General features: G+C 33.0%; 3 protein-coding genes across 3 annotated transcripts; 2 read left to right on the top strand and 1 right to left on the bottom strand.

The window, feature by feature from the left end:
* The first annotated feature begins 201 nt into the window (after nucleotides 1-201).
* Nucleotides 202-5426, top strand: LOC137820788 (two-component response regulator ARR12-like). Its single transcript, XM_068625032.1, has 6 exons — nucleotides 202-1084; nucleotides 1450-1602; nucleotides 1856-2257; nucleotides 2380-2456; nucleotides 2719-3894; nucleotides 5113-5426. Exons 1-6 carry the CDS (start codon nucleotides 937-939, stop codon nucleotides 5185-5187), a joined length of 2031 nt encoding a protein of 676 aa, XP_068481133.1. The 5' UTR covers nucleotides 202-936; the 3' UTR covers nucleotides 5188-5426.
* A 3567-nt stretch (nucleotides 5427-8993) lies between these two features.
* On the top strand, nucleotides 8994-10782 carry LOC137821670 (temperature-induced lipocalin-1-like). Its single transcript, XM_068626379.1, has 2 exons — nucleotides 8994-9578; nucleotides 10495-10782. Exons 1-2 carry the CDS (start codon nucleotides 9204-9206, stop codon nucleotides 10678-10680), a joined length of 561 nt encoding a protein of 186 aa, XP_068482480.1. The 5' UTR covers nucleotides 8994-9203; the 3' UTR covers nucleotides 10681-10782.
* A 1865-nt stretch (nucleotides 10783-12647) lies between these two features.
* On the bottom strand, nucleotides 12648-23943 carry LOC137823167 (FIP1[V]-like protein). Its single transcript, XM_068628319.1, has 9 exons — nucleotides 23076-23943; nucleotides 21649-21902; nucleotides 18823-18949; nucleotides 18681-18749; nucleotides 18431-18574; nucleotides 18130-18231; nucleotides 17194-17540; nucleotides 15371-17000; nucleotides 12648-13852 (listed from the first exon to the last, which is right to left on the bottom strand). Exons 1-9 carry the CDS (start codon nucleotides 23808-23810, stop codon nucleotides 13289-13291), a joined length of 3972 nt encoding a protein of 1323 aa, XP_068484420.1. The 5' UTR covers nucleotides 23811-23943; the 3' UTR covers nucleotides 12648-13288.
* Nucleotides 23944-25685: the final 1742 nt, after the last annotated feature.

Genomic DNA, 25685 nt, shown 5'->3' with positions numbered 1-25685 from the left:
CCATTTTGATAAAAAAGCATGGAATTAAAAGAAAATGATTTTAAAGGAAAATATTCTCCTGAAAAGTTTTTGACCATATTCCGTGTACAGAAACCTTAAAATGGTATATACATTTAAAAAGAAACAGTTATAGGAGATTACCATAAAACCAAGAAGATTCTTGTTGAGATTTTTCTTAATTTCAAGACAGGGTAGTTTACTGGGTTGACCACAACACCTACTTTGGGTAATCAATATTTAGTAGTAAATTAAAAAGCCATTAAACCTCAATAACCACGAAGAAGTTGTGACATTTATGTTTTGGATAATCATAGGAAGCATTGATAGTAGGCATGATTGAAATCATTTGGGAAAATGATGTCGTTAGTTTTTGGTTGACTAGGGCATAGGGGGGGCATTTGCATGGATGAGTTGGGCACATGAGGATTTCTCTATGAGTCCCCAAAAGGGTTTAATTGGGAACATGTCACACTGGCATTGGCGTGAAGAGGAGAGAGAAATTTGGGAATGTCATGTATTAAAAACTAGAGAGGGTGGAAGCAAGCTGCATTATTGTATTGTTTTTTGCATTTGCATCAGCGATTAACTAATAATTAAAGTCAAAGCCTTTTTTTTCCTGTTTCTTTGGTGGAAAAAGTGAAGGACAAATAACAGAGGAGACAGAGAGAGAGAGGGAGAGAGAGAGAGAGAAAGAGAGAGATTTCACTAAAATACTAAATGATTTATGTTTTTGTTTTGCTGGCTTCAAATCCATCACTGTCCATTTTGTACAGGTTTCGTAACCTTGTTCTCATTTCCCCCTTTCTCTCTTGCCCTTTTGATTCTTGGTGAAAGAGAGGCCTTGAGAGCAAAGTTCCCGTTTTCAAAATTGAAGCTTTTGGGTCTCTGAGTTCTGATCTCTGCATAAGAGTCCTGTTATTTCATCTGGGTCCCGACATGGCTGTGGAAAATCAAAGGGATCATTTGGGGGATGAAGATGGGTGTGTTGACCGTTTTCCTGTGGGTATGCGTGTTCTTGCTGTGGATGACAACCCAACTTGTCTCAAAGTGTTGGAGAATCTGCTTCGCAAATGCCAGTATCAGGGTTCGTTGCTTTTAATCATTTTTGTTAAGCAAAAAATTGTGTGTCCTCTGCTTAGGCCCCTGTAGGCTTGCCTTGTAAAAATTGGCATTGCGTATGAATACAGTGTTTGGTGGTTTGTATGTATTTACCTTACCTTTTGGTTTTTTTTTTTTTGCAAGATACACAAATTCTTACTTCTCAAAAAGTTGAAGGCTTTGGTTCAAATTGGAATATTTTCTTAATGAAGTTATTGGATTGTAACATTTAGAACTATTAGTGATCAATCTGTGTAGGCCTTGGTTATGGGGGAAATTGATCTGCTTTGATAGTTTACGATGTCTTTGACTTTGCCAAATCTCATATTTGATTTGTGGTTGTTGTTGCAGTTACTACAACTAATCAGGCAGTTGAGGCTCTGAAAATGTTGAGGGAGAACAGACATAAGTTTGACCTTGTTATCAGCGATGTGGATATGCCTGACATGGATGGATTTAAGCTTCTTGAGTTGGTGGGACTTGAAATGGACCTTCCTGTGATCAGTAAGTTTTCACTCCTTTTATCTTATCTTGCATTTGACATGAGCTTTTCCTAATCATATTATGAGAGTTTGGTGTATAATTGATGAAGGTTATCCCAATTACAACTCAACTTGTGTAAATAGTGTTTCTTTTTGTTTTCCCCAAAATTAGGGAGTTGATTTATCCTAAGGAAATAACTTTTATCATCCAAATCTATCGATAATGGGTTGAATGTATTCACTGACATAAGCTATTATTGTTTATGATGTTCCAGTGTTGTCAGCACACAGTGATACAAAGCTGGTGATGCAGGGTGTTACACATGGGGCTTGTGACTATTTACTGAAACCTGTTCGAATTGAAGAGCTGAAGAACATATGGCAACATGTAGTCCGAAGAAAGAATTTTGATGGCAGGGATCAGAGCAAGGCATCCAATGACGAAAAGGCTCTGAATATTGCTGGGGAAGGTAGCCCAAGCCTGAGATCAGAAAACAGTGGTGACCAGAATAGAAGGCTTGGTAAAAAAAGAAAGGACCAAAGTGAGGAAGAAGAAGATGATGGGGAAGGGAATGGAGATGATGATGACCCCTCAGCACAGAAGAAACCTCGTGTTGTTTGGTCTGTCGAGCTGCATAGAAAATTTGTTGCTGCTGTTAATCAACTCGGCCTAGAAAGTAAGTTAGTGAAAGCAAATAAACAACGTTCCCAATTTGTTTGACTTCGGTACATTGTAACTTCATATCACAAAATGAGTACTATGATCCCTAATGCCATGTTTATTCACCTTTTACTGCAGAGGCTGTTCCCAAGAAAATTCTTGACCTGATGAATGTTGAAGGGCTTACAAGGGAAAATGTGGCAAGCCATCTACAGGTATAAATTCTTGGTTTTGTAGTTACTATAATTGTTTGATTCAGTTGTTGACAGTTCAAGGGATGAAAATCTTCTAGATCAGATAATTCCTTAAATTTTTTGTGATGGAAGTATTATGAAAACAACGAATTAATAGCAATGCCAACTATGAAAGTGTTAAGACTTTTACTTCTTAAGTAGCATGTGGATGGCACCTATGTGTGTTTGGCTTACTTGACAAGTTCTGTGCCATATTTATCTTGCTGTTCTTTTTGTATTGCAGAAGTATAGACTCTATCTGAAAAAGGCAAACCATCAGGCTAACATGGTTGCTGCATTGGGTGGTAGTGATTCTTACCTACGAATGGGTTCAATAGATGGATTTGGAGATTTTTGCACTGCTTCTGGTTCTGGAAGAATCTCAAACACTACATTACCATCATATGCATCTTCTGGAATTTTCAGTAGGCTGAATTCCCCAGCTGGCTTGAACATGCGAGGAATTAGTTCTTCGGCACTTATCCGTCCTGTTCAGACTCAAAGCATCAACAGCTCCTTAAACACACTTGGAAACATTCAGCCATCCATTTTTTCTGCAAATCAGAACTCAAGTTTGTTGCAGGGCATTCCAACATCAATTGAGCTTAACCAATCTAAGCAAAACAACTGTTCAACTGGTTTATCGCAGCGAAGTCAAGTTGATTCAAGTGGATTTGCAGTTGCCTCTGGCTTCCCAGACAGTAGGGCTGCAGTTAATGGTCCAAACAATTCTATATCATGTGGTTCAAATAATCATATAATTTTACAAGGAAATCCACAGCAAACACATAGCCCAGGAGCATTTAGAAATCAGTCTTCTGTTAGAGCAGCTTCCTTGAGTGCAGAATCTTTTGGCATATGTGGTTCTTCCAATATGTTGGATTATAATCGGTGTAATGAAGACTGGCAGAATGCAGCACAGTTGTCCAAATTTCCGGCCAATTCCTTGCCATTGTGTGAGGCTTTCAGCAATGACCAACTGCCTCCCCCTGGCATCAATGTTTCCAACTCAGGTACTCATATTGGGAACAGTCCGGTTGGTTTTTCTCCCAGAATGGCAATGACTGTTCCTTTGGAAGATATACAGCCTTTAAGCTATACACCACAACAAAGGTGGGAAGAACATAAATTGGATTATGACCAAAACATGAGTCGTCCCTTCAATCCTGTAAATTCATATGCTTCTTCTAGTGCAGCAACAAGTTCTATGGGGCGTGGCTTAAATCAAAATAATACAATTTGTAGCAATAGAATTGATGCATCTTTGGTTGGCCCATGCACTGAAGTTGATAAATTCTCTTCTGACATTCCACTGAAGTCGAATGAAGCCTACATTTTGGAGCAACTAAAGTCCCAAGAAGGATTTATGCATAATACTTTTGGTACCTTGGATGACATAATGGGTGCAATGGTCAAAAGGGTATGATTAAATAGCCTACTCTTGTTTGTTCCATTCTTTAAAGGAAAGCTCATGTTTCTTCCCCGTCTTTCAAATGATTTTCCTGTTGCATTTGATCCTAAAAGATCGGTTTTTAGATAATCATAATAAAAGCACAATTTTACTATTTTCACAAACCAGGAACTAAGAGATCGTCCCTTTCATTCTGGCATGGCAGCAAGATAGTATTATTCGAGTCTTTATTTCTTGCTTTTCCCGGGCTCTGACTGTTTCTTGTTGATGTTTGTGTAGCTGTAGTTTTGTCAACTTGATCTAGATAATCATCAACTTTAACTTTATTAGTTAAATCCACATTTCAGAAATAAATAAAAAATTCAATATAACTAGTAAATGTTTGTTACCTTTCAGTTTGTCACCTTGATCTAGATATATATGAAGTTTAGATAGACTGTGTACGAAAAATATGTTTGTTAGCTGCAGTTTATCACTTTGCCTAGTTTTTATTTCATCTGGTCTGGCGATGCCATTTGGTAGTTACTATCAACACATCAGGTGATTTTTCATATGCAATGGAAAATATGAAGGTTTATGCAGTTTATATGTGTAGTAAACAAGATTTTAGGTTGAGCCTTCTGTCACTCGTTACATATTTCTGATCTAGTTCGTTTTAGAAAAAAATAAATTTTATGTTTTTAACTGTGCAACTTTTTTCTGTACTTTTGCTGTTTTGGAATGAATTAGCAAATGCAAATCTTGTTGAAAATCCAGCATCAATATTTTTAGTATATAAGTAGGTCCAAACATCATCTTTTCAACCGGTTTTATAAGATTGAATTAGGCTTAATGTACACTTTTTAATAAATCTTGTTATGCCAACACAAACTAATGCCAATTCAGTTAACAGTACATGAGAAATTAAGTGATTGATTATTATATAAAATGTTACCAAATGTAGTCACATAATCTGCAGTTATAGATGCCGTGTGATTTGAAAAAGGGTCATTTACATTCCTCTCCTCAAACTTTGTCTAAACCTTGACATGTTATGGAGAACTTTATTGTCTTCTTACAATCCTCTCAAACTTTGCTGCATCATACAATCATCCATTCATTTGTTGAGGTTGAGGTAGGTTCTAAGTACATATTTAAGCAGTTACATCCTTTGGTTTCTTTAAGAATTGATCTCCCTAAGAATTTATATAATTTATATCATGTTAATGCAAGAGTACTATGATGCAGGAACAAAATGAGTTGACATTGTTGGATGGAGAAATTGGATTTGATGCCTCCTACCCTGTTGGATCATGCAACTGATTTCTTATTCAGGATCATTTATCTGTCTCTGGAGCTGATTGATTGTGTAGTTTCTTTGATGTACTTATTTTTATGTTCTGCCACTAAATTTATCTTTGTGGTCAACATTGTTTCTTTACTTGAGGACATGTGTGGCCATCTTCTTCTATCTTGTTTTCAATCTTGTAGTCCATACAAATTTTCTGTATTGGTTTAGATAAAATAATTGTAATATGAATGTGTTTCTTGGTGCTCTCCCACTTTTGTTTGTATAACTTTTAATATACACGTTATTTTGAAGATGCTTTGATATAAAAGTGTGTGAATACTGAAAGTGGAAAGAAAATATTGACACTGCTGACAATTTCAATTGCATGAAAATGTGATTAAACATTAGTGTTTTTTTTGGACTTTTAAGGTAAAGCTATTTTTGTGGTGCATTTATCAATAGTCATTTATTAATTAATGAGAAGTTTTAAACTTTTTTAAGAAAATATTTACTTATTGTAGATTTTTTAGACATTTCAAATTAAAAAAGACTAATTTTTTTTGTCGGTGTATTTTTTACAGTTTTGAATTTAGTTTTGGTACACATACTATTCATTTTTTTATCAACGATTTTGACAATAGTCCTTTGTGTGATCTTATTTATTATATTTAGTTTGTTTGTTCTTTTTTTTTTAATTGGTTATAATAAGGGTGTTAGATTTTTTTGGGAAGGGATCACAAATAAATTCATATTCGTAACTATTATCTAAATCTTTATGGATGTTGATGAAAAATATTTAAAATTAAATAAGTATGAATTCATATTCTGTTATCTAAATCTTTAAAGAAAAATATCATTTTTAAAGAAAAAAAAAAAAAAGATAAGACACACCTCTTGCATATTTGGATTCATTCAAAAAAATATTTTTTAAAACATAAATTTTATTATATTTTTCAATTAAGTGGATAACGTGATTTGTTTATTGTTTTTACATGTTAAAAAATGTGAAATTTTATAGATATAAAATAACATTATTTTTTATTATTTTTATTGAAAATGTCTTAAATAATAAAGTTGCTATATTAATAACAGTTTTTTATTATCCAACACATTTATAATAAAATAATAAAATTCATTTATTATATTATTTAATCATAACATTAATTATATTAATCACAAAATCTTATATTTATTAACATGAAGATAACAATCATAAGTTAACGAAAAATTTAGAAACAGAAATCAGAAAAATAAAAGTTTTAAATACTCAATAAAAATAATAATATAAATTGAATTAAAAATAACCAAATTTACGCTTAAAATTTTATTTATGAAAGAAGTATTTCGAATTTCCTTTTTTATTTTATTTTCATCATGGTTTTGGAATAAACTATAAAAGTAAAAGCTTGTTTTTAGTATTAATTTTTTCGAATTTCCTTTTTTATTTTATTTTCATCATGGTTTTGGAATAAACTATAAAAGTAAAAGCTTGTTTTTAGTATTAATTTTAATTTTAGCTTAATTTAATTTTATGATTTTCCACTTTTTTCTTTAGTGCACGATTTAAGAGGATTTGTTATATAAAAAAATATTTACATAATTGTCATATCTAACATTATGCACGTTAGATAAATGTTATAATATAATAATGTTAAAGAAAACATATAAAATTAACTGAGAAAAATAATATCTATAAAGATGTTCGTTTTTATACCTAATATTTTCAACTTTATTATATTTTTATTCACATAATTTTTATAAATGATTTTTTTTATCATAGTTATACTTACTTTTTAAAATTTTCTATTAAATAATTAAAATTAATAAAGTTATAATGAATTCCTGCATATAAAAAAAGATAGTATCGTGCGCACCGAGTGCCAATTATAGTTATTTGGGACAAATACATTGTGTTAGGATGTTTCTTGTCATAAAAATAAATTCTCTAAAAATATTTCTTTCATGAATAAAAAAAAACATTATAGTGTTTAAATTAATTCTCATTAATGTTATTATTAAATGTCTAAGGTATATTAAACACAAACTTTAAAGACTTGCTTATTTGGCCAAATTTATTGCAATTTATTTTCAATTTATTACTTTACATGATATGATAATAATTTACATTAATTATAATAAAAAATAACTACAAAAACATGTGTGCATATGTGGGCAAAATATTGCTAAATTTTGAGGAACAAAAAATGAAATTTTTTTCATTTTGTAGCGTGTCTTTAGCTCCAAGCATCCACTTGAAATGGATGGATTGGTCTAAAGCAATTTCTTGTTCCTTAAGCTTTATCTCTTGCCCTTCAAGCTATTACAATTGGTTAAGTTTGGCATTTTCCAAACAATCCAAATGTTGTATAAAAACTATATGATTTGAAAAAATTAAGAAGGTCTCTTTACAGCTACAAATATTTTTGTTTAGTATAATATAAGTTGCAAATATTATATAAATTTAATTATAGGAGATTTTTTAGAATTATTAAAAGTTCTCATAATTTTTTTATTAGAATAAAGATTAGGAATGATAAACTAGGATGAATTCGGTGACCTTGATAATCCATCATTTATTTTGGATGGGTCAATTTTTGTTGGTTTCATCCGTTTAATTCATCAACTCACGAGACAAAACGAACTAATTTTTCCTTTATTATTTCTAAATCTTTTAAAGAAAAATATCATATTTTTATAATTAAAATGATAATAAAAAATACACTAAAAAATAATATTAAATCCAATCAACTTTACAAAATTAATTTATAAAGATAATACTTTTACCAGTTATATAGTATAAGTTTATTATATCTCTAGTCGTTTCCAAAATATTATAAATTTAATAAATTAATAATTATTATTCATAAAAAAAAGTTTTGATTTATTTAATTCAAAATTAAAAATAACCATATGAGAATTGAGGAAACTGTAATAAAACAAAAATAAAGTAAAAATTAATAGCCCATTGGGTTTCATGGTAACTTCTACTTCAATGTAAAGTAACATTCTAATCTTTTATTATAAGAATAAAACCCTAATTTCATAATAAGCTTGATAAAATATTTTTTTCAAAAAAATATGAAAATATTTGTATTATTTTTTTTTACTTAGAAGAACTAATCACATAGAAACACACTCTTGATCCCTTTTTAGAATTAAAATACAAAAGGAAACAATTAAAGAATTTATAATTAATAAAGAGAACAAATAATGAAAAGAGAAAAGAAAGGGTTTTAGAATACTAGAAAGTTCTATCTTAGATGGAGTACGTGGTCCAAACACATCCACAACTTTCTTAGCCAAATGTTTTGATATTCTAAAAGATTCTGGTCTACATGAGAACAAAATATCTACTTTAGGTGTTGAGAAATCATTATTTGATAAACTATATTCTTATAAATAAATTTCATCAAAACTATTCTTTTATATTTGAAAAAAAGAAAACATATAACCTTTTCACCTCTTATTTTGTTTGCTTATACATACCAATATAATTTCAAAACCCAATTTATGATGTTAAGATATCATTTAATCAAATGAAAAATATTTTAAAGTGAACATAAATATTTCAAAATAAAAGTTATGCTTACACATGCATACTTTTGAAAATTACTAGAAGATTTGAAACCAACAATTACACACTTTAAATAAGATAAGAGTGATAAATATTATTATTTAAACCAATTTAATATCTATCATGCCAACTTTTAATGGTATACTGTTATAGATAAGCTTCTATGTGACATAAAAAAATTTAAATTGAAACATAATTCATAAAATTTAAATAAATAAATAAAAACAAATATTAATTTTCATAAACAACATCAACTATTATTTAAAGTTATTATGATTAAGTTCTTACTTTTACTTATAAAAAAATGCTCCAATCCTACCCTTTACAATAATAATTATATATATATAGGCTAATTCTAGAATTGGTGAACAAGTTTCCTATGTTCTATATATAGAGATATACACTGATCAGAAACCTTAAAAAAGGAACAGAAATCATTGTGTTGTTTGTGTTTGGGTGTTGTTTAAGGTAGCAATGGCGAAGAAAGAGATGGATGTTGTGAAGGGTTTGGACTTGCAAAGGTACATGGGTCGATGGTACGAGATTGCTTCATTCCCTTCGTTTTTTCAGCCAAGGAATGGTGAGAACACCAGAGCCACATATACCCTTAACAGCAGTGAGGGCACTGTTCATGTGCTGAACGAGACATGGAGTGATGGAAAGAGAAGCTTCATAGAGGGTAGTGCTTTCAAGGCTGACCCTAAAAGTGATGAAGCCAAGTTGAAGGTGAAGTTTTATGTTCCACCCTTCTTGCCCATCATCCCTGTCACTGGCAACTACTGGGTCCTCTTTGTTGATGATGATTATCAGTATGCTTTGGTTGGCGAACCAACCAGGAAAAACCTTTGGGTAACTAACCTTTTCCACTCTTTTCTATTGCTTCCTAACTACTTATATATCCATATCAAAATAAATGATCATCTGACTATTCTAAATATTACCAGTATTTATTATTAAGAAATGCAATTTGATATTTATAGCCTAATTATGATTAATAGCTCATTTTTAGGTAATGGGTCTCAAATAATTAACAAATATTTGAATAATTAACAATTTTTTTTTTAATAGTATATTTTAAACAAATATTTGAATAATTAATAATTTTTTTAATAGTATATTTTAACATATATGAGTGTGTGATTATTTGATACTCAAAATTTTCTTAACACCTATACTAAAAATACGTGTCGAATACATTTTGAATACATAAACAATAAAAACACACGGAATACGTGTCGAATCGAATACATAAATAGTATGTCTGTTTTATGTGTGTTCGTGTGTCAGAGACACATAAAACGGACATACTATTTACGTGTCACTGATGTTAACATGATATCAATGTTTCACATAGATACTGATACATGTATCTGACACCTATGCGTGTTCAAGCCTCATGTATTGAGTTCAACTAAGTTGAAGCTTTAATTACACCTATCCCTAAATTTAGCACGGCTATAGATTTATTATCATTCAATCTTTTCTGAACTCTCAAAGTAACCTTTTGTCTCACCTAAACCGTGACTAGAGAATCACCACACAGTGATATGCCAATTGTGGGTAGAAGATCTGTAACTGATATAACGAATTTATACTTCCAATCCCATATGATCAAGAATCAGTTGGAACTGGTGATAATGCGTCTTAGATAATTAGCACATGATAAGTTTAATTATTGGTTTAACTTACAAAATATTGTTGCAAAATGATAGTGATGAGTTCAAACTTATTTGGTGTTAATTTGATTTTGCTGTATGAATCATAGATTCTAAGCAGGAATACCCAAATAGATGAGGAGATCTACAAGCAGCTTGTTGAGAGAGCCAAGGAGGAAGGTTATGATGTGAGCAAACTGCACAAGACTCCACAGAGTGATCCTCCTCCACTAGGGGAAGAAGGACCCAAAGACACCAAAGGCATTTGGTGGATCAAATCCATTTTTGGGAAATAGACTTCAACTTTTATATATATATGTAACTTATTTCTGTTCAAATGTATTTCAATCTCATGTAATGTGTATGTTGACTGATTAAGAATGTTCAAATCTCTATAAGGCATGGATGTGTGTGTGTATGCTTGCTCTGTCATCTGTACATAAACTTTGGCCTGTGAATATTTTGATGATCTTATTTTAGTTATAAGATTGAAGTTATGTTAGAGAGAATTGAGCACATATTAAAGAATTTAGAACATATCAAATACCTTATTCACATGGAATTTAATGAGAAGATGAATTCATTAAAGAGATAAGAATCAATTGAAAAAAATTTCATATAAAATTTGTAGTTTGTACAAAGAGGAATTCCTTCCTTATAAATACGGATTTTGATCCTTTTCAAAATAAGTAAAAAAGACAACTGACGCAGATGTTAAGATTAAATATGAATACAAAATTAATAAGAGAAGCAATATGAACACATAAGTGAACCAATTATTTATTTATAGATGATGTTGTCCACTTTTCAAGATTCCTCATTTAGTCCTATTGAGAAAAAAAATTGGAAAATTTGGCAAATTAAAAAAAACAAACACTTATTATATTAATTAAATTAATAAAAAAATTAAATAATATAATCATTGGTGTTTTAATGAAAAATTTAATCACTAAAAAATGGTCATTATCAATGGTTACATTTTTATTATTATTAAATTCAATGACTATTTATTATTTTTCTAGCATTAAAGAAATATAAGTTTTGTACTTAATTTTAAACTTTATTCATAACTTGATTCCAATTAATTCTACATAACAATTACTTTGGATTTAATGGATTGTAGGAGAGTAGCCACCTAGTGGAAGAAAGCAATTAAAGACAGTGAAAACATGACTTGAGACAAGAAATGGAGAAGAAACACAGTTGAGAAAAGGACAAGTGCAAAGTGAATAATTGCCACTTGAATATGAAAATGCTCAAAGAGCTCCTACAACAAACTAATATGCATTAAACCAATCTAATGTTATCACAAATGAGGTGACTATACTTAGTAAGGCTTTCTGTAAGCTTCTTTATAACCAAACATATCTCTTATTGTTCACATAACCAAATTAAAAAGCTTACTTTTAAAATATACCAAAACTAAAAACAACTCTATATTTACAAGGAGAACCAAAGCTTCTAGGAAAGGGTGACCATACTCATCCAGAACAGGTTTTCCAACACACTTCATGTATTGGTGGCATAATATTATTCCTTTATGGACAGGTGTTTATGTCAGATGTTTGGATAGATGTAGCTTGAGCTAAAGATGATATCATTATGCATTTATGCAAAGTGTGTGGAAATTCCTTCTCTTTGTCAGCTTCTTCCACCTCTTATTATTGTTGAGGGTCAAGAATAGGGCTTCTTTTACACTGTAATAGTAAAAAAAATAAAAACCTACAACCATTTTTTAAAATAAAATAATTTTTATAAATGTCAAGTGGTATTAAGGTATCATGATTAACAAACTTGCAACCGAGCTTCATCACCACAAGATTTTTTTACTGAAGGGCCTTTATTTATATTTGTGAATGATAGCATTCATTTCTTATTTTGTAGAGTACTCTAGAAAACTTGATAAGCTTCCTAGTTCCAAACAGGATATTTTGGACTTAATGGTCAAAATTTCATTTTTAACATTTTTTCACTTATTTCATGCCACACCATCTTATTAGGATTCCAATTTGCATAATTTCCCACGTCATTTTTCAACATCAAATTAACAAAACCACAAGATTATTGCACTTAAAAGACTCAATCAATTCACTGTGTTGAAACTGTGAAAGATCAATTTCATACAAGCACAATACTTGAAGAACCAAATGTGCATTCAAGTAAAAGACAATATATACGCTTTTACTTCTTTCTTTACCTGTTGAAATTCATAACCTCTAAACTACATGTCATTTGATCTCTAGATACAACAAAGGCTCATGGCTAATATTCAAGGATTCCTGCGTAAAATTTGTAAAGATAGAAGAGAAAGAGTAATCCACACTTGCTTACAGTCTACAACAAAGAAAATAATTCATGCCATCTGTTTAATTCAATTAGAAAAAAGAACATGTTCGAGAAGCAGACAGCATACATCTCTTCGGGTAAGCCCCTGACCAAGAAGTTTTCCAAATGCTTTGAGCCGCCAGACCTGAAGTGGAAGGTGCCAGTATGAGTCTCAGTGCCCCACCAGCCATGCCAATGGTTTCTGAATGTCATTGCATCCAGCCTTGGTCATGTTCACCAATAATAATTGTTACCCAGATGATCATCTGGGTAAGAGCCATATTTGGACACTGAAAATATGTCCCACCTGTAATGGCAGTTCATGTTTTACAATTTACTTGTATATATACAGTGTACGTTGAATGTTATAGGTAGTAAGGTTACAAGATGACATTACTGAAGTACAAATTGTCACAAAATCCTATATATGCCCTTTTTCAACATTCAATAGATATGCTAAGCATGGCTGGGCTTGCAGGGTTTTAGAATTATAAAAAAAATAGGCCATGCTGAAAATTTCCCAGTGCCAAACTAGATTAGTAGACTTTCACCAAATAATAATGCCCTCATAGTTCTTATTCAGTTAGTGACCCATCTTCTTTTCCGGGCAGGTCGTTCTTGTTTGACTTCTGAATCTACTACTGGATTTTCACTTTTGGCAGAAGGCAGAGGTTCACTTTCTAACTTCTTGATGACGAGGGCCTCTTTATCACTTGGCATAGGGAGCTTGAACCTTTCGCTACGCTTTTTCAACCTCTCAACTGTATCAAGGTGCCGATCCCCCATTTCTTTTGTATCAGCATCCTTGTTCTCCGTATCTGCCGAATCCCTTGCTTCAGCCGACAAGAGATGTTGGTTATTAACATCAACAGTTTTAGCAGGATCATCCACAGGTTTTGCAGCTTCAGAAGACCCGCCGTTATTATTTTCCTTATCGATGTCTTTAAACTTCAACGAAGAAGAGGATTTGTTGACACTGAAATCTCTTTCTTTATGGCTTGTCCAGCGTTCTAATTTAGAACGTCCTCGGCGAGAATCTTGCTGTTCATCATCTGAGGAAATGTCTTCCCGCTGTTTTCTGGGTAAGTGATGCCCTAGAATTTCATGCTCAGCACGCTCTTCATCACCGGATCCTTTCAAGCCCTTCACAAATAGAAACTAACAATTATAGAAAACAAGAGCATACATCTAATGAATGATGATAGTTTTCCAACATCAGCAACAGGCAGAACAAGACATTGAAGAGCACTCCACAATCACTTTATTGTTCAGGAGACAGGGACAGTCTACGTCAAAATTTAGTTAAAATAAGAATCAACTTTCCCTAGTAAGCAAAGTCTCAAAAGATCCCTGCTACCCAGGCTTGCTAAGATCACAATATTCCTCATAGGATTGCATGGTTTTACAATTTTGTATGCGAGCTTCAACTCCTACTATAAAACCAATTTGATATAATAAATAAGAGATAACTGGGTTAGAATATAACTTTCTATACTTTTCCCACCAATTCTCATGAGAATAAAAATGAAGTGTGATTAGAAGGATATTTCGTCTAATTTCATTAATATTACTATTTGTTTTATGAATAAAAGACTATAATTTTGTATTTTAGATACAATCTCAATTCTGTTGAGCTTACTACTAACAATATTAACATCCACATCCACTACGTGCAATTAATTATGAACTCAATTTAAAAGTGAGTCTTAGATTTAATTGCTGGCAAATAAACAAAACAACAACCCTTGTTAGGCAAAATCATCTACATTGATAAAAAGATACTGAAATTTCATATAAAATCGAATGCTCCATTATCAATTTCAAGCAACGGCATTTTATGGTAACTCCTGAGTAGCAAATTATTTCCAGGTAACAACCAAGAATTAACGTTTGATTTGTTAATACATGCCACAAGTTTCAGCACGGCTTATTCCACTTATCAATTGGCTAACAGTCCTCTTTAATCAACTCTAGTTACTTACGAAAAGAAATAAAAAAGGATTTTATATAGTAATAATACTGTTCTGAGAAATCAAGACAAAAATATATATCATAATAACAAGGTTTCTTCCAATCACCAGTCACAAAGATGATATTTTTACTGCAGTCGAATAGGATCACAACAGCAATCTCTCAGCCAAACATCAAGATAAACAACAGGATAATACACAATAATTTTAAGAAAAAAGCTTGTCATAAACTGTCAAGATACTTAAGAATGGATCCCATAATAGAGTATGTCATAAATTTCAATTAACACTGGGTGGATTTATTAAACCTCAGCATACATTATGTTTAAAAGCCACCTAACTACTTTGCAGAAGTTGAATCTTCAAAGTTGGCAATCCTAGTCAGACAAAAAGAAAGAAATCATGCCTTGAAAGGACATATCTCTTTAATTTCTACCTCCTCCCAACATATGAAAATGGGGAGGAACAATGAAAATGAAAAAGCTAGTTAGTTATTCATGGTCAAGAGTGTCATTGCATACATTATGTGGCTCGAACCAACACTTCTAATATTACTGGTCAGTAAATTGCAAACTCAACATGGTTCTAGACCTTTGTGATTCTAAGAGTCACATAGAGAATACTTAATTTCATGTAAAAAGATTGTTTTACTCTCCTTATAGTTTCACGTTCTACATGCAAGTGTGCATACCTTCTCATTGGTTGGACCACTTTGATTTTCTTGATTTCTCTTGGACACGCCTAAACTATTAAGGTCACTAACATCACGTTCTTTGCTTTTCCTCGAGCCTTCTCTATGCCTAACTTTTTGGTTATCTGAAGCATTAGCAACACGATCACTACGACTACTTGATCTTTCCTGCCTAGATCGCCTTTCCTCAGTAGGATATTGATTTCCACGTGCAGAAGCATCATCTCGCCCCTTATGATGTGGACTTTCATCCTGAATTCGGTCCCTTCTCTTCAATTGATCATTGTGACGCATTGCTTCTCTGGATTGGTATTCCTTCTCAGAAATTTTATGTTCATCTTTAGCCCTAACATGACCAACCCATGATTTTTCTTCAGCTCCTCGTCCACTTCTTACAGAACTCCGTCCATCTTCTCTTTCACGCTTAGGTAGGAGTTCTTCATGTGACTGTTTCATCCGATGCCATTCTTCCCTATCTCTCTGCCTATCACCCCTCTCCCTCAGTACCCATGCCTCATCTTTCTGCCTAGCCGCATATTGATCATCAGGGTTATCTCTAGTTCTTTGCAGGTCATCCCTCTTTCGTGGATCCAATACTTCATCTCTTTCTCTCCTCCGCCGACTAGCATTTTCCCTATAGCCATGCAGAATTTCTTCTTTATCAATATGCTCCCTCCTAAGATATTCCTCATCCTTCCTCCTCTTGCCATGGTAATCCTCCACTGCTTCATACCTCATCCTCAAGCCGTCATCTCTTTCCCTATGTCTTGAGTCTCTAGACCCAACATCCTTATCATATGAAACCCTGTAGCTACTACCATTATCCATTAGTTTTCTAGAATGAAGGTTGTCTTCTTTGTCATTTCTCTCATTTTCTCGAACCTTAGCCCTATCCCTCTTTCTTGGTTCATCATTTCTAACCCTTCTGTTATAGAGATCATCATCTCTCCGTGCCCAATCCATGTCAGAATTGTCCCTTTCTTTTTGTCCATCAAATCCATCAGTATTTGTGTGCAACTGAGGAGCTAAGCTAAGATGCCGGTCCTTGTAAGTGTATGGTCTCTCTCTACCTTTAATTATCGTGCGATTTCGTTCAGGTTCTTGCTTGGCATCATGCTCTCTTCTATAAAATCCCTGCTCAATTTCATCAGGGTGCTGTCTGATGCTACTCAGATGTGCTGATCGTGGATCCTGAACTACCTCTTCTTCAAAACCTTCCCGCCGCTTATGGTTATCCCTGCTGCTTGCTGATCTTGCTTTGCTGTTATCACTACTTTTTGCAGCTTTCGAGTCCTCAAAATCATCAAGTTCGTCAAGCAAATGTTGCTCAACTCGGGATGTTAATTTCTGTCTCTTTGCTACCCCGTCGTCAAGAATATCTACTTTATCTACTGTGTCCTCCTTTTCCAATTTGGAACTTCCATCAGCTGTCCCAGTGTCCTCAAGTTCAGTATCTTTGTCCTCTACTACACTGGACTCCCTTACATCTTTAATGACAGGGGATGAAACAGGTGTATCATGTCTACCTTCCATGCTTTCGACTGACTCTTCTTTTTTATTGTTATCAGCTGCTAATTCTTGAATAGGAGTAATAGGAGGAGACTGACCACGCACTCTTCTTTGCATCTTCCTGTAAATACAAAAGTAAAATATTCATGAATTTCAAATAGTCTCTAAAATCTAATGAGAAATTTTTACCGATTTATGGATGCCTATCAAATGAATAAGATATGATAACAAAGTAAAGCAGAGGAGAAAATATAAGCATACAAAAAAAGGTTGACATTTTAAATTATTGTTAAGGAATCTTCACACTCGAGTACCTTTCATCTTGAGAGGAGCTAAAATTGCCACCATAGGACCTATGGTTTTGGCCCCTAGAGCCAGAGTACTCAATTGATTCTTCCTGTGGGAATAACAATTTTTCATCCCCGTTAGCCGTGTTCGCAGGACTGGAATTTATAAATGGCTTTCTTCTTCCTGGAAGCACTTTCTTTCGACCACTATAATCCTGTGAGAAACCATCAAAATACTCGGGCTCCAGCCTTGGAATTTCATCTCCAGCTACATGGTCTTCTCTAAAATCCTCTCTATGGGGTTCTCCACCCTCAGGTGGATCTTGGGCAAATCCAGCAGAGGAATGGTCATCTTCTGTATCCTGTAAAACAATCTGCAGACAAAAATATTTAGCAATTTAGCAATGTGTACACTGCACATTAGAGCTGTCAAAACGTGAACAACCATGTGGCCAAATTTGAGATAAATTGTATAATAGGTCACAGAATTGGACCAAGCCCACCTCAGTGGTGGGCCGAACTGGCCAACCAACCCACTTGAAAAGAGAAAAAAACACCTAATTGCAAAAATAATGTTAAATTAAAAATTTAATTCTTTAATTCATTATGTATTATGTGAAAAATTGGAGCTGATGGACAAAAATAATGTATTATGGGAAATCTTTAATTCTTAGTTGTGGAGTCTTAATTTTCATGCATTGTTTTTGTTAAATATATAAAAAAATGGAATTTTTTATTCTTAGTTTAGAAATAATTAATTTACATTTAGGTTGGTCGATCATTTTAACTTATCAAACCGTGGTTTGTTTACTCATACCAATAATTTTTAGATTAAAAGTCAAGTGAATAGAGTACGACCAGGCCATTTACAAAGAGGACGAGGCCTAATGTGGGGCTATACTGCACATGCAATAAAAAAGAGTAATAATAACACATATGGTGTACATGAAAATCATCAAATACCTCAATGATTGCATCTGAATCACGGATTCGGGGAGGACGGGTATCAATGGAAGGAAGCCTGTCCCCATAACCACCTTCCACCTGTATTGCTCTACCAGTTGGCTGTACGAAAGAAATATGTGCAAGCCAAGAGACAGAATTAGATCAATAAAAGGGAAAACTATCCACCACATACATGATATGCTACATCAACCAACAAAAAGAAGCCCGATAAGCATACAAAAACCAAGTATATTGATGAGAGAAATTGCAACAAACACAAGTATCTTGTCAATAGTTTTTTTACAAAACAAATACATACCAGTGGTGGTCGCACACGTCCAGTCCCAGAACCTTTCATAACATCTTGTCTGATATCAGACTTGTGAGAATTTGCATTTTCAACAGGAACATCATGTATGCCAGTAGCGGCAGCTAATTCAGGGGGTAAGTCTGGATCATACTCCTGGAATGAAATCAAATAGATTATTAACTTCATAAAATAATCAGTACAAAAACACTTTGGGAAATTGACAGGGAAAACTAAATCTAAAATACAAGAGCTCCTCTACCTGCTCTGTTCGACCACTCTCATAAACACGGATCTTGCTTTGCATTGTAGACTCCAAGCGTAGTTGCTCCTAAAAGGCAAAATAAAAAGGTTTTTCAATCTACACTAATTTGTGGAGAACGTCAGAAGTATGTTAATTTTACCAGCTGCTTGCAATAATCTTTCCAGCTCTCCTCATTCAAACCAAAGTTGAAAAAATCTGATGTATCAACACTTGGATATTTCCATGGTTTCTCCTCAAAATTCTCAATATCAACATCAAATATAGTCCTGAAAACAATTGGCAGGTTTAAATATAAGCACTGAAAATTACAAAGAAACACAGTGGAGAAGAAGCTTAGAAGAGAAAAAGTTCAGCAAATCAGCATAGAAGACGAACAGTGGTAAATAGGAACAACGAAGAAGAGGAATAGTGAGCAGAGTCTGGAGAAGACAAACAGTGAGAAGAGAGTTCGTGATAGCTTTTGCACTTAAGGATAATATTTTACAATGTGAATATGCTTTTTCATCTTTTGCACTGACAGCATTAATAATGCGAACCTGCTTTTATATTCTGCACTGGCAGTAATATTTTATATTCTATTCTTTGTTTTTTTTCTCTATAAAAAATTAATATTATTTAAGGTTCTGTTTATTTTATCTCTTGGTAAAGAAAAATTAATTATTGTTTAACTTAGTACATGAGTGTTATTATATTTTATTGATATGAAATTAGTTGTTTATTAATATTTTTTATTTCATTTCTTTTGTAAAAATTGCAGTTATTACTTAAATTACTATATAATTATTCTTATATTTGTTTATTTTCAATATACTTTTAATGCAAAATTAGTTATTTTTAAAGGATTCTTTTTATTTATATTTTTAAAAGAAAATCAATTTGAATTAGTATATAATTTTTATTGTAATACCTCATTTCCATCTTTTCATCCTCTCACCCAAATGCACACCTTGTCTTTCCTTCTCTAAGTTTTTCCTCTACCTTCGTCCCTTCGAATCTCATCTTTTTTTCAAAATTTGATCGCATTTTGCAATAATTGGAGTACTAAGGATCATATCTGCTGAATAATCTTATCACAAAGCTTCTAGTGCTAGAGTTTTCATAGTAAAGCTAGGAGCTTCTCAAGAGCTTGAGAGTTTTAGGTAAAGGAAGCTACCTTAGATAATCTTAGTAGAACAATCTTGTGTTGCATGTTGAGTTTGAGGTTCATTGGTGCATACATGTCTGAAACTCTTATGCATGAGTGTTTAATGCATGCTTTATGTGAAGCCCAAGTGAGATAGATTCGTTTCTATAAATTGTCTAAATTCTGGAGCAGGAGGTTTCATCTAAGTCACTTAAGTGAGAGTATCGTATGATACCCTCACTAAAGCGAAATCAAAAGCACTTAAGTAGAGGTATCGTCTAAGTCACTCTAGTGAATGCTTCATCTAATGCCCTCACTTGATAGAACTATCTTCGCTCAATTGGAGATATCGCCTAACACCCATTTTCAAGTGGTTTTTCCTAGTTTTTTTTTTAATATTTTTGTTATGTTTATGCGTAGAAATTTTGAATTGTGTGCTTGAATAAGTTATGACTTTATATAAGGTGAACTGTAATGTATACATAAGGTGAATGACATGTTTATGTATGATAAAAAACTTATATGATGAAGGAAGAAATATGAAATACATATATATGAATAAGAATATATGTTGAGTATGTCGTGATATATATGAATGAAATGTCTGAAAGTTGAGGTCACAAATCAAAGATGACATATGAATCATGGCTAAATGTATGTACTATGCAAAGATCTATGTTGTAAGAGAGATCTAACTTCACTAATGGTCTACATGAGTTCACTAATGGTCTAACTCATGTAGACTAAGACATCAACTGGTGAGAAGTTGAAGGGGAGTTTATTGTATCATCAGAACACATATTGAGGTCTGGATATGGTTTGCATACTTGAGGGTACTAAAATGGATCAGATTTTAGTCTCTAATAGAGAATGCTTAATATGGGTCGTTCAGAAGACGTCAATAGATATCTTGTTTCTGAAAGGCATCAATAGAGAATGCTTAATATGGGTCTTTTGGAAGGAATTAGACACTTCATATTGTTTTCATAAAGCATGTATATAAATGCTTTATGTGAATACTAGAGTCTATTTCGTACATTTGAGTTTTGTACATACCTCTCTTTCTTTTAGGGTGTTACATTTATTATATTCTTTATCTTTTATTTTTCTATAAAAATGAGTGGTTGTTTAAGGATTAAGTTTATTTTATGTCATAGGTTACACAAGTTTATTTATCATGTATCTTATGATTCATAATAAGATTCTAAAATTTAAAATACATGAAAAACAATTCACAGTTTGAATCTCGATTCGATAACTAAGGTCTAAGATTCTAGACACTACTCTACTAAATTACAATACTACTTATCCACTCAAAAAAGGACTTCCATTTTGTAATGCTTATGTCATAGGAAATAATTAATTTAATTAAAAAAGCTTTCTCAAAAAGTTCACAGCAACAAAAGAAAAGTGATTATTCCCCCAAAATAAGCTACTCTAAATCACTTTTGTGGTAGGTGGCATCAATTGTCTCGTGCAGAGGTCAGGTGGACCAAGTCACAATCAAATCATAATGTCTGGGGTGTTACACTCTTAAGTAGAAAGAGTTGCATCCTAACTATCCTTTTAGTCTAATGGCAAATGCTCGATCCAACTGTTGGTATTAGAGCTAAGGTCAAAAGTTCAATTTTCAACAAGACAATTGCTAAGAGAGAGATTAATTGTCCCGTGATAGAAGTTAGGTAGGCTAAGTCACAATCAAATCATGGTGTTTGGGGCGTTATGCTCTTAAATAGAAAGATTTGCACTTTGGCTGACAACTGTATCAATCCAACAACTTCAAATCTAGGGGCTAATACAACTAAACAAAATGAAATTTAGTTCAAGAAAATTTAAAATTACTTGTGAGAAGGAAGTGTGAATTCCAATCCACCACCAAAACCGCGCCCTGCAGTAGCACTGCCCCAACTAGGTAATCCAGGACCTCCATGAAAACCCTTTTGCATAGCAGTAGGCCCTTTTAGTCCAGGTGGTCTCCAATCCCCTCTACCTCGACCAGCCATGTTAACGAGTGGACGAATCTGACCAGGAGGCCCTCCTGGAGTAGAAGAAGTAGCTCCAGGCATTAGTGCTGCACCAGGCCTAACATACTGATACTGTGCAACGACAAAATAAAAATAATTAGATTTTCCATTTCAATAAGCCACAATTTATCATATGTAAGAAAACCAAGAACTATCGTGAAATCAACAGATGAAATACTAAAATGTCTTGAAAAAATACAGCTAGATTCTTCCCTTCTTTAAAAATTGCAAAGAAAAACCAATACCACTTGTTAAGGTCAAAAACTTCACTTGAAAGACCCAGTTCAATTCAAGCTGTCAACAATCCCCCTTTATGGACAATTTGTAAAGCCACAAATTCCACCCGCCCTGGCCTTTGATTTCAATAGCCGCACTTCTATTAATTGTGCCAATGATTTACCAAAAAACAGCATCTAGCCAAAACTAGTTTCTCTTATTACAGATATTCAAAGACTAAGATGGACACAAAAGTCAATTTTTGTTCAAAAGATCTAAAGATGAAAGAAATACGTACAAGCATGAAATTTTTAACATGGCCCCACCAGAATAGTTCACAACAAAAAAGGTGGTCAAATATATTTTACCCACACAACAAATAATATATCATTGCATTAACATTAGACTAAGCTTGTCCCGTCTTTGAGCCCAAGCTTCAGATAATATACAACAACAGACTGAGTACAACAACATGCACAAACTAGTAAAAAACATATACACAAATACCCATGATGAACCGCTGCTTAATAATTTAACGACATAAAGAAGCAGAAAATATCTTCCTAAACAAAAGACAATTAAATTAAAGCTAACTGGAATCACGCTCACACCTAGTGATACAGGAAATCAGTACAAATTTCAACACACAGTCATCCAGATTTCCATGACCATATCATTTTTAAAGTAGTTAAATACTATTTGTCATAGTTCAGAGTTTTCCCTTTCTTTCGTCCTTTTCAAGTTTTCGTAAAAAAAAAGTGTATTTTTTAAGCTGTACAATTACAACTACAGTTCTACCAACTGCAAACATGCAATTTTGCACTTCGATTCACACTACAATGTACCTGAACAAACAGTTCATTCTGCACTTCAAATCATCAAAGTTCATTTGACAAAATAAAATAATCTCCTACAGCAAGTTGTACAATTACAACTACCATTCTACCAACTGCAAACACACAATTTGGCACTTCTATTCACACTACAATGTACATGACCACCAGTAATGCTCTTTTAATCAACACTGACCTTAAACTGGGAATGAAAGGGGTGATATCCATGATTGCTATACCCAATCTTCGGCGCCACAGCACCCCCAGCCTTGGCCAATTCGCCGGCGGCATCCTTCCTCTCACCCTCCCCAGCAGCCACGGCAGCATTCTCCCCCCACTCCTGCTCCTCCACACCCTGATTCGGATCACCACCAGCCACAATCACAAGCTCTTCATCCCCGTCTTCCTCTCCCTCGTCACCCTCCACCATCCCTCCCCGTTCCATGGCCATGTGGTTGTTCTCGTTCAACACTATCTTCAAATCATCCTCGCTATCCGTGTCCCAATCATCCCCCTCACCGCCTTCTTCAGCCGGTGCCTCGCCGGCCAGGCCCGGAATAACCGGAGAGCCATCGCCACCGTCGTCCTCCTCCTCGATGTCGAATTTCACCTCCCTGTCGATCGGATCAATTCCCGCGTCGGCGCCGGCGAGGTTGGAATCCGTCTGCGGTTCCCCCTCGGGAATTTTTGCCGGCTCCTCGGCAGCCGAGGACTGCGGTTCTTGCGCGTCGGAGAGAGGAAGCTGGTTGCGCGCAGGCGAAACATCGAGAGATGCATCGCCGGGGATCTGTGCGGCGTTTAGATTGAGGTTGAGATCGATGGAAGGAGGCGCAGGAGAAGATTGCTGTGGCTGCGACGCAGAGGATGAAGGTGAAGCAAAGGGACGGAGAACGTCAGTGTATAAATCTCCGAACTCATCGTCGTCTTCCATTGGATGAAGAAGAGAGTTTGAACGAGAAAAAGAGAGAGAGAAAGTGCGTGCGTCTGTGTTGAAGAGAGGGTTTTGTAGGTTTGGCAACTGATGCCACAGCTTCGGTGTTTGTTCTATGGACTCAGCTTCATATTTGCCTAGGTTAAACCACCATTTTAGTTCTTTTATAAATTACCACTAACTGCATTTTCACTTCAAAAATAAAACCTCAAATAATTAACATACATTAATTTCATTTCATTCTTAATTTTTAATAATTATAAACTTAGGTTACAAGAATAAATAAAAATTTAGGTTACAAGAATAAATAAAAAATTTATATAAAAAAGTATGTGAAGTTATAACTTCGATATTTATTTAATATTTTTTGTTTATCTAATTTTCTATATTTTATTATTATGTCGAAATTTATACGTACATGACATCACTTGACTAATAAAAACACAAGTAGTATCACCTCGGGCTTCGTATTTCAATATGATATTTTATTTAAATAAACTAAAAAATAATAATTTAACTATCTTGTATTGTATGATAAGAAGATAATTGAACCACATATATATAGTTGTATTATAATAAAAATATTGATTGCATGACACCAACATTAAAACTATACAAATATTAGATTATATTAAAAACTACATAAATTTGTTAAAAGAATACATTATTCATGTAGAGTGTGTTAAGTAGAGAGTTTGAAAAGTATCTGAGTGGTTATGTAAGTAAAATAATATAATTTTTCGTAAGAAAATGTGATTGTAACGATAATAAAATGTGTGAATAACAAAATTTATGATCAAGAGAGATTGTATAATATAATATTTGATGTTTTGTTAAATATTAATTATATTAAAAAATGTCATATAATTGTTTTGTTGTAAGCATATAAATTTATATAACAACTTAATTAAACTAAACAACTTAATAATGTAGCTTTATTTTGAAAAATCTCTTCAAATTTTTTATCTCTATTGAAGTAATATTGAACTTAAATATTTTAGAGAGACAATTCTTATTTTTATGTCAAGAATTTTTTATTTTTATATTAGAGAATTTGAATTCATGGGACATTCATATCATCTTAAAATCATTTAATGGCAAAAACTTGAATAATCTTTTAAGTGATATGTTTTCAATAAACATACTTTACAATTTCTTTCTCAATTAACTCATGAACCATATATTATACTTAAAAATTTAGTTTGTTAGAAGCAACATTACAAAACAAACAATATATTTCAATAGTTCACATAAAATTTCATAAAACGTAAGCATATATTAAAAAAATTCTCTATATACCAAGAACTATCTCAAAAGAAAAACAATAATTTTAAAAATAGTTCATAGGGGAAGTTCAAAGACAACATCTTGTTGAATCAATGATCATATTATTAGATGAATCAAATTGTTCCACGTACTCTCTTAAATATATTTGAAGATCTTATGAAAAGTCAATATTTATGAAGACATGGAGTGTGCTAATAAGGTTTATGTGGTGTAAGATGATTATTGTAAATTTTCTACATTTGATTAGATCTTGTATTGCATTTAAAAAGCTCCCCAAAATCACAAAGAACCATTATTGGTAATAGGTAGAATTTTAGCCCATTGAAATGTGATTTTAATCCATTAAAATGTGTTTGATTATCTAGATAAGGCTACAATAAATATTTTAATCGATTAAAACACCCAGTTAATCTATTCAAATCAATAGTTATGTTTGAACTTGTAATGTTTAATCATATTTTTTTTTTCTTTAATCTATTAAAATCATTATGATTTATTTGTTTCTTGAAGACGTTGTCTTGAAGGTTTTGTTTGTATTTTGAAAGTTTTGTGTTTCTTTCGAATCGTTCTATTTTAATCAATTCAAAC

This window comes from Phaseolus vulgaris, chromosome 9 (genome assembly GCF_000499845.2).
Source record: "Phaseolus vulgaris cultivar G19833 chromosome 9, P. vulgaris v2.0, whole genome shotgun sequence".
NCBI lineage: Eukaryota > Viridiplantae > Streptophyta > Magnoliopsida > Fabales > Fabaceae > Phaseolus > Phaseolus vulgaris.
Note: the sequence above shows the minus strand (reverse complement) of the source record. Positions and strands in the feature narration are given on the sequence as shown.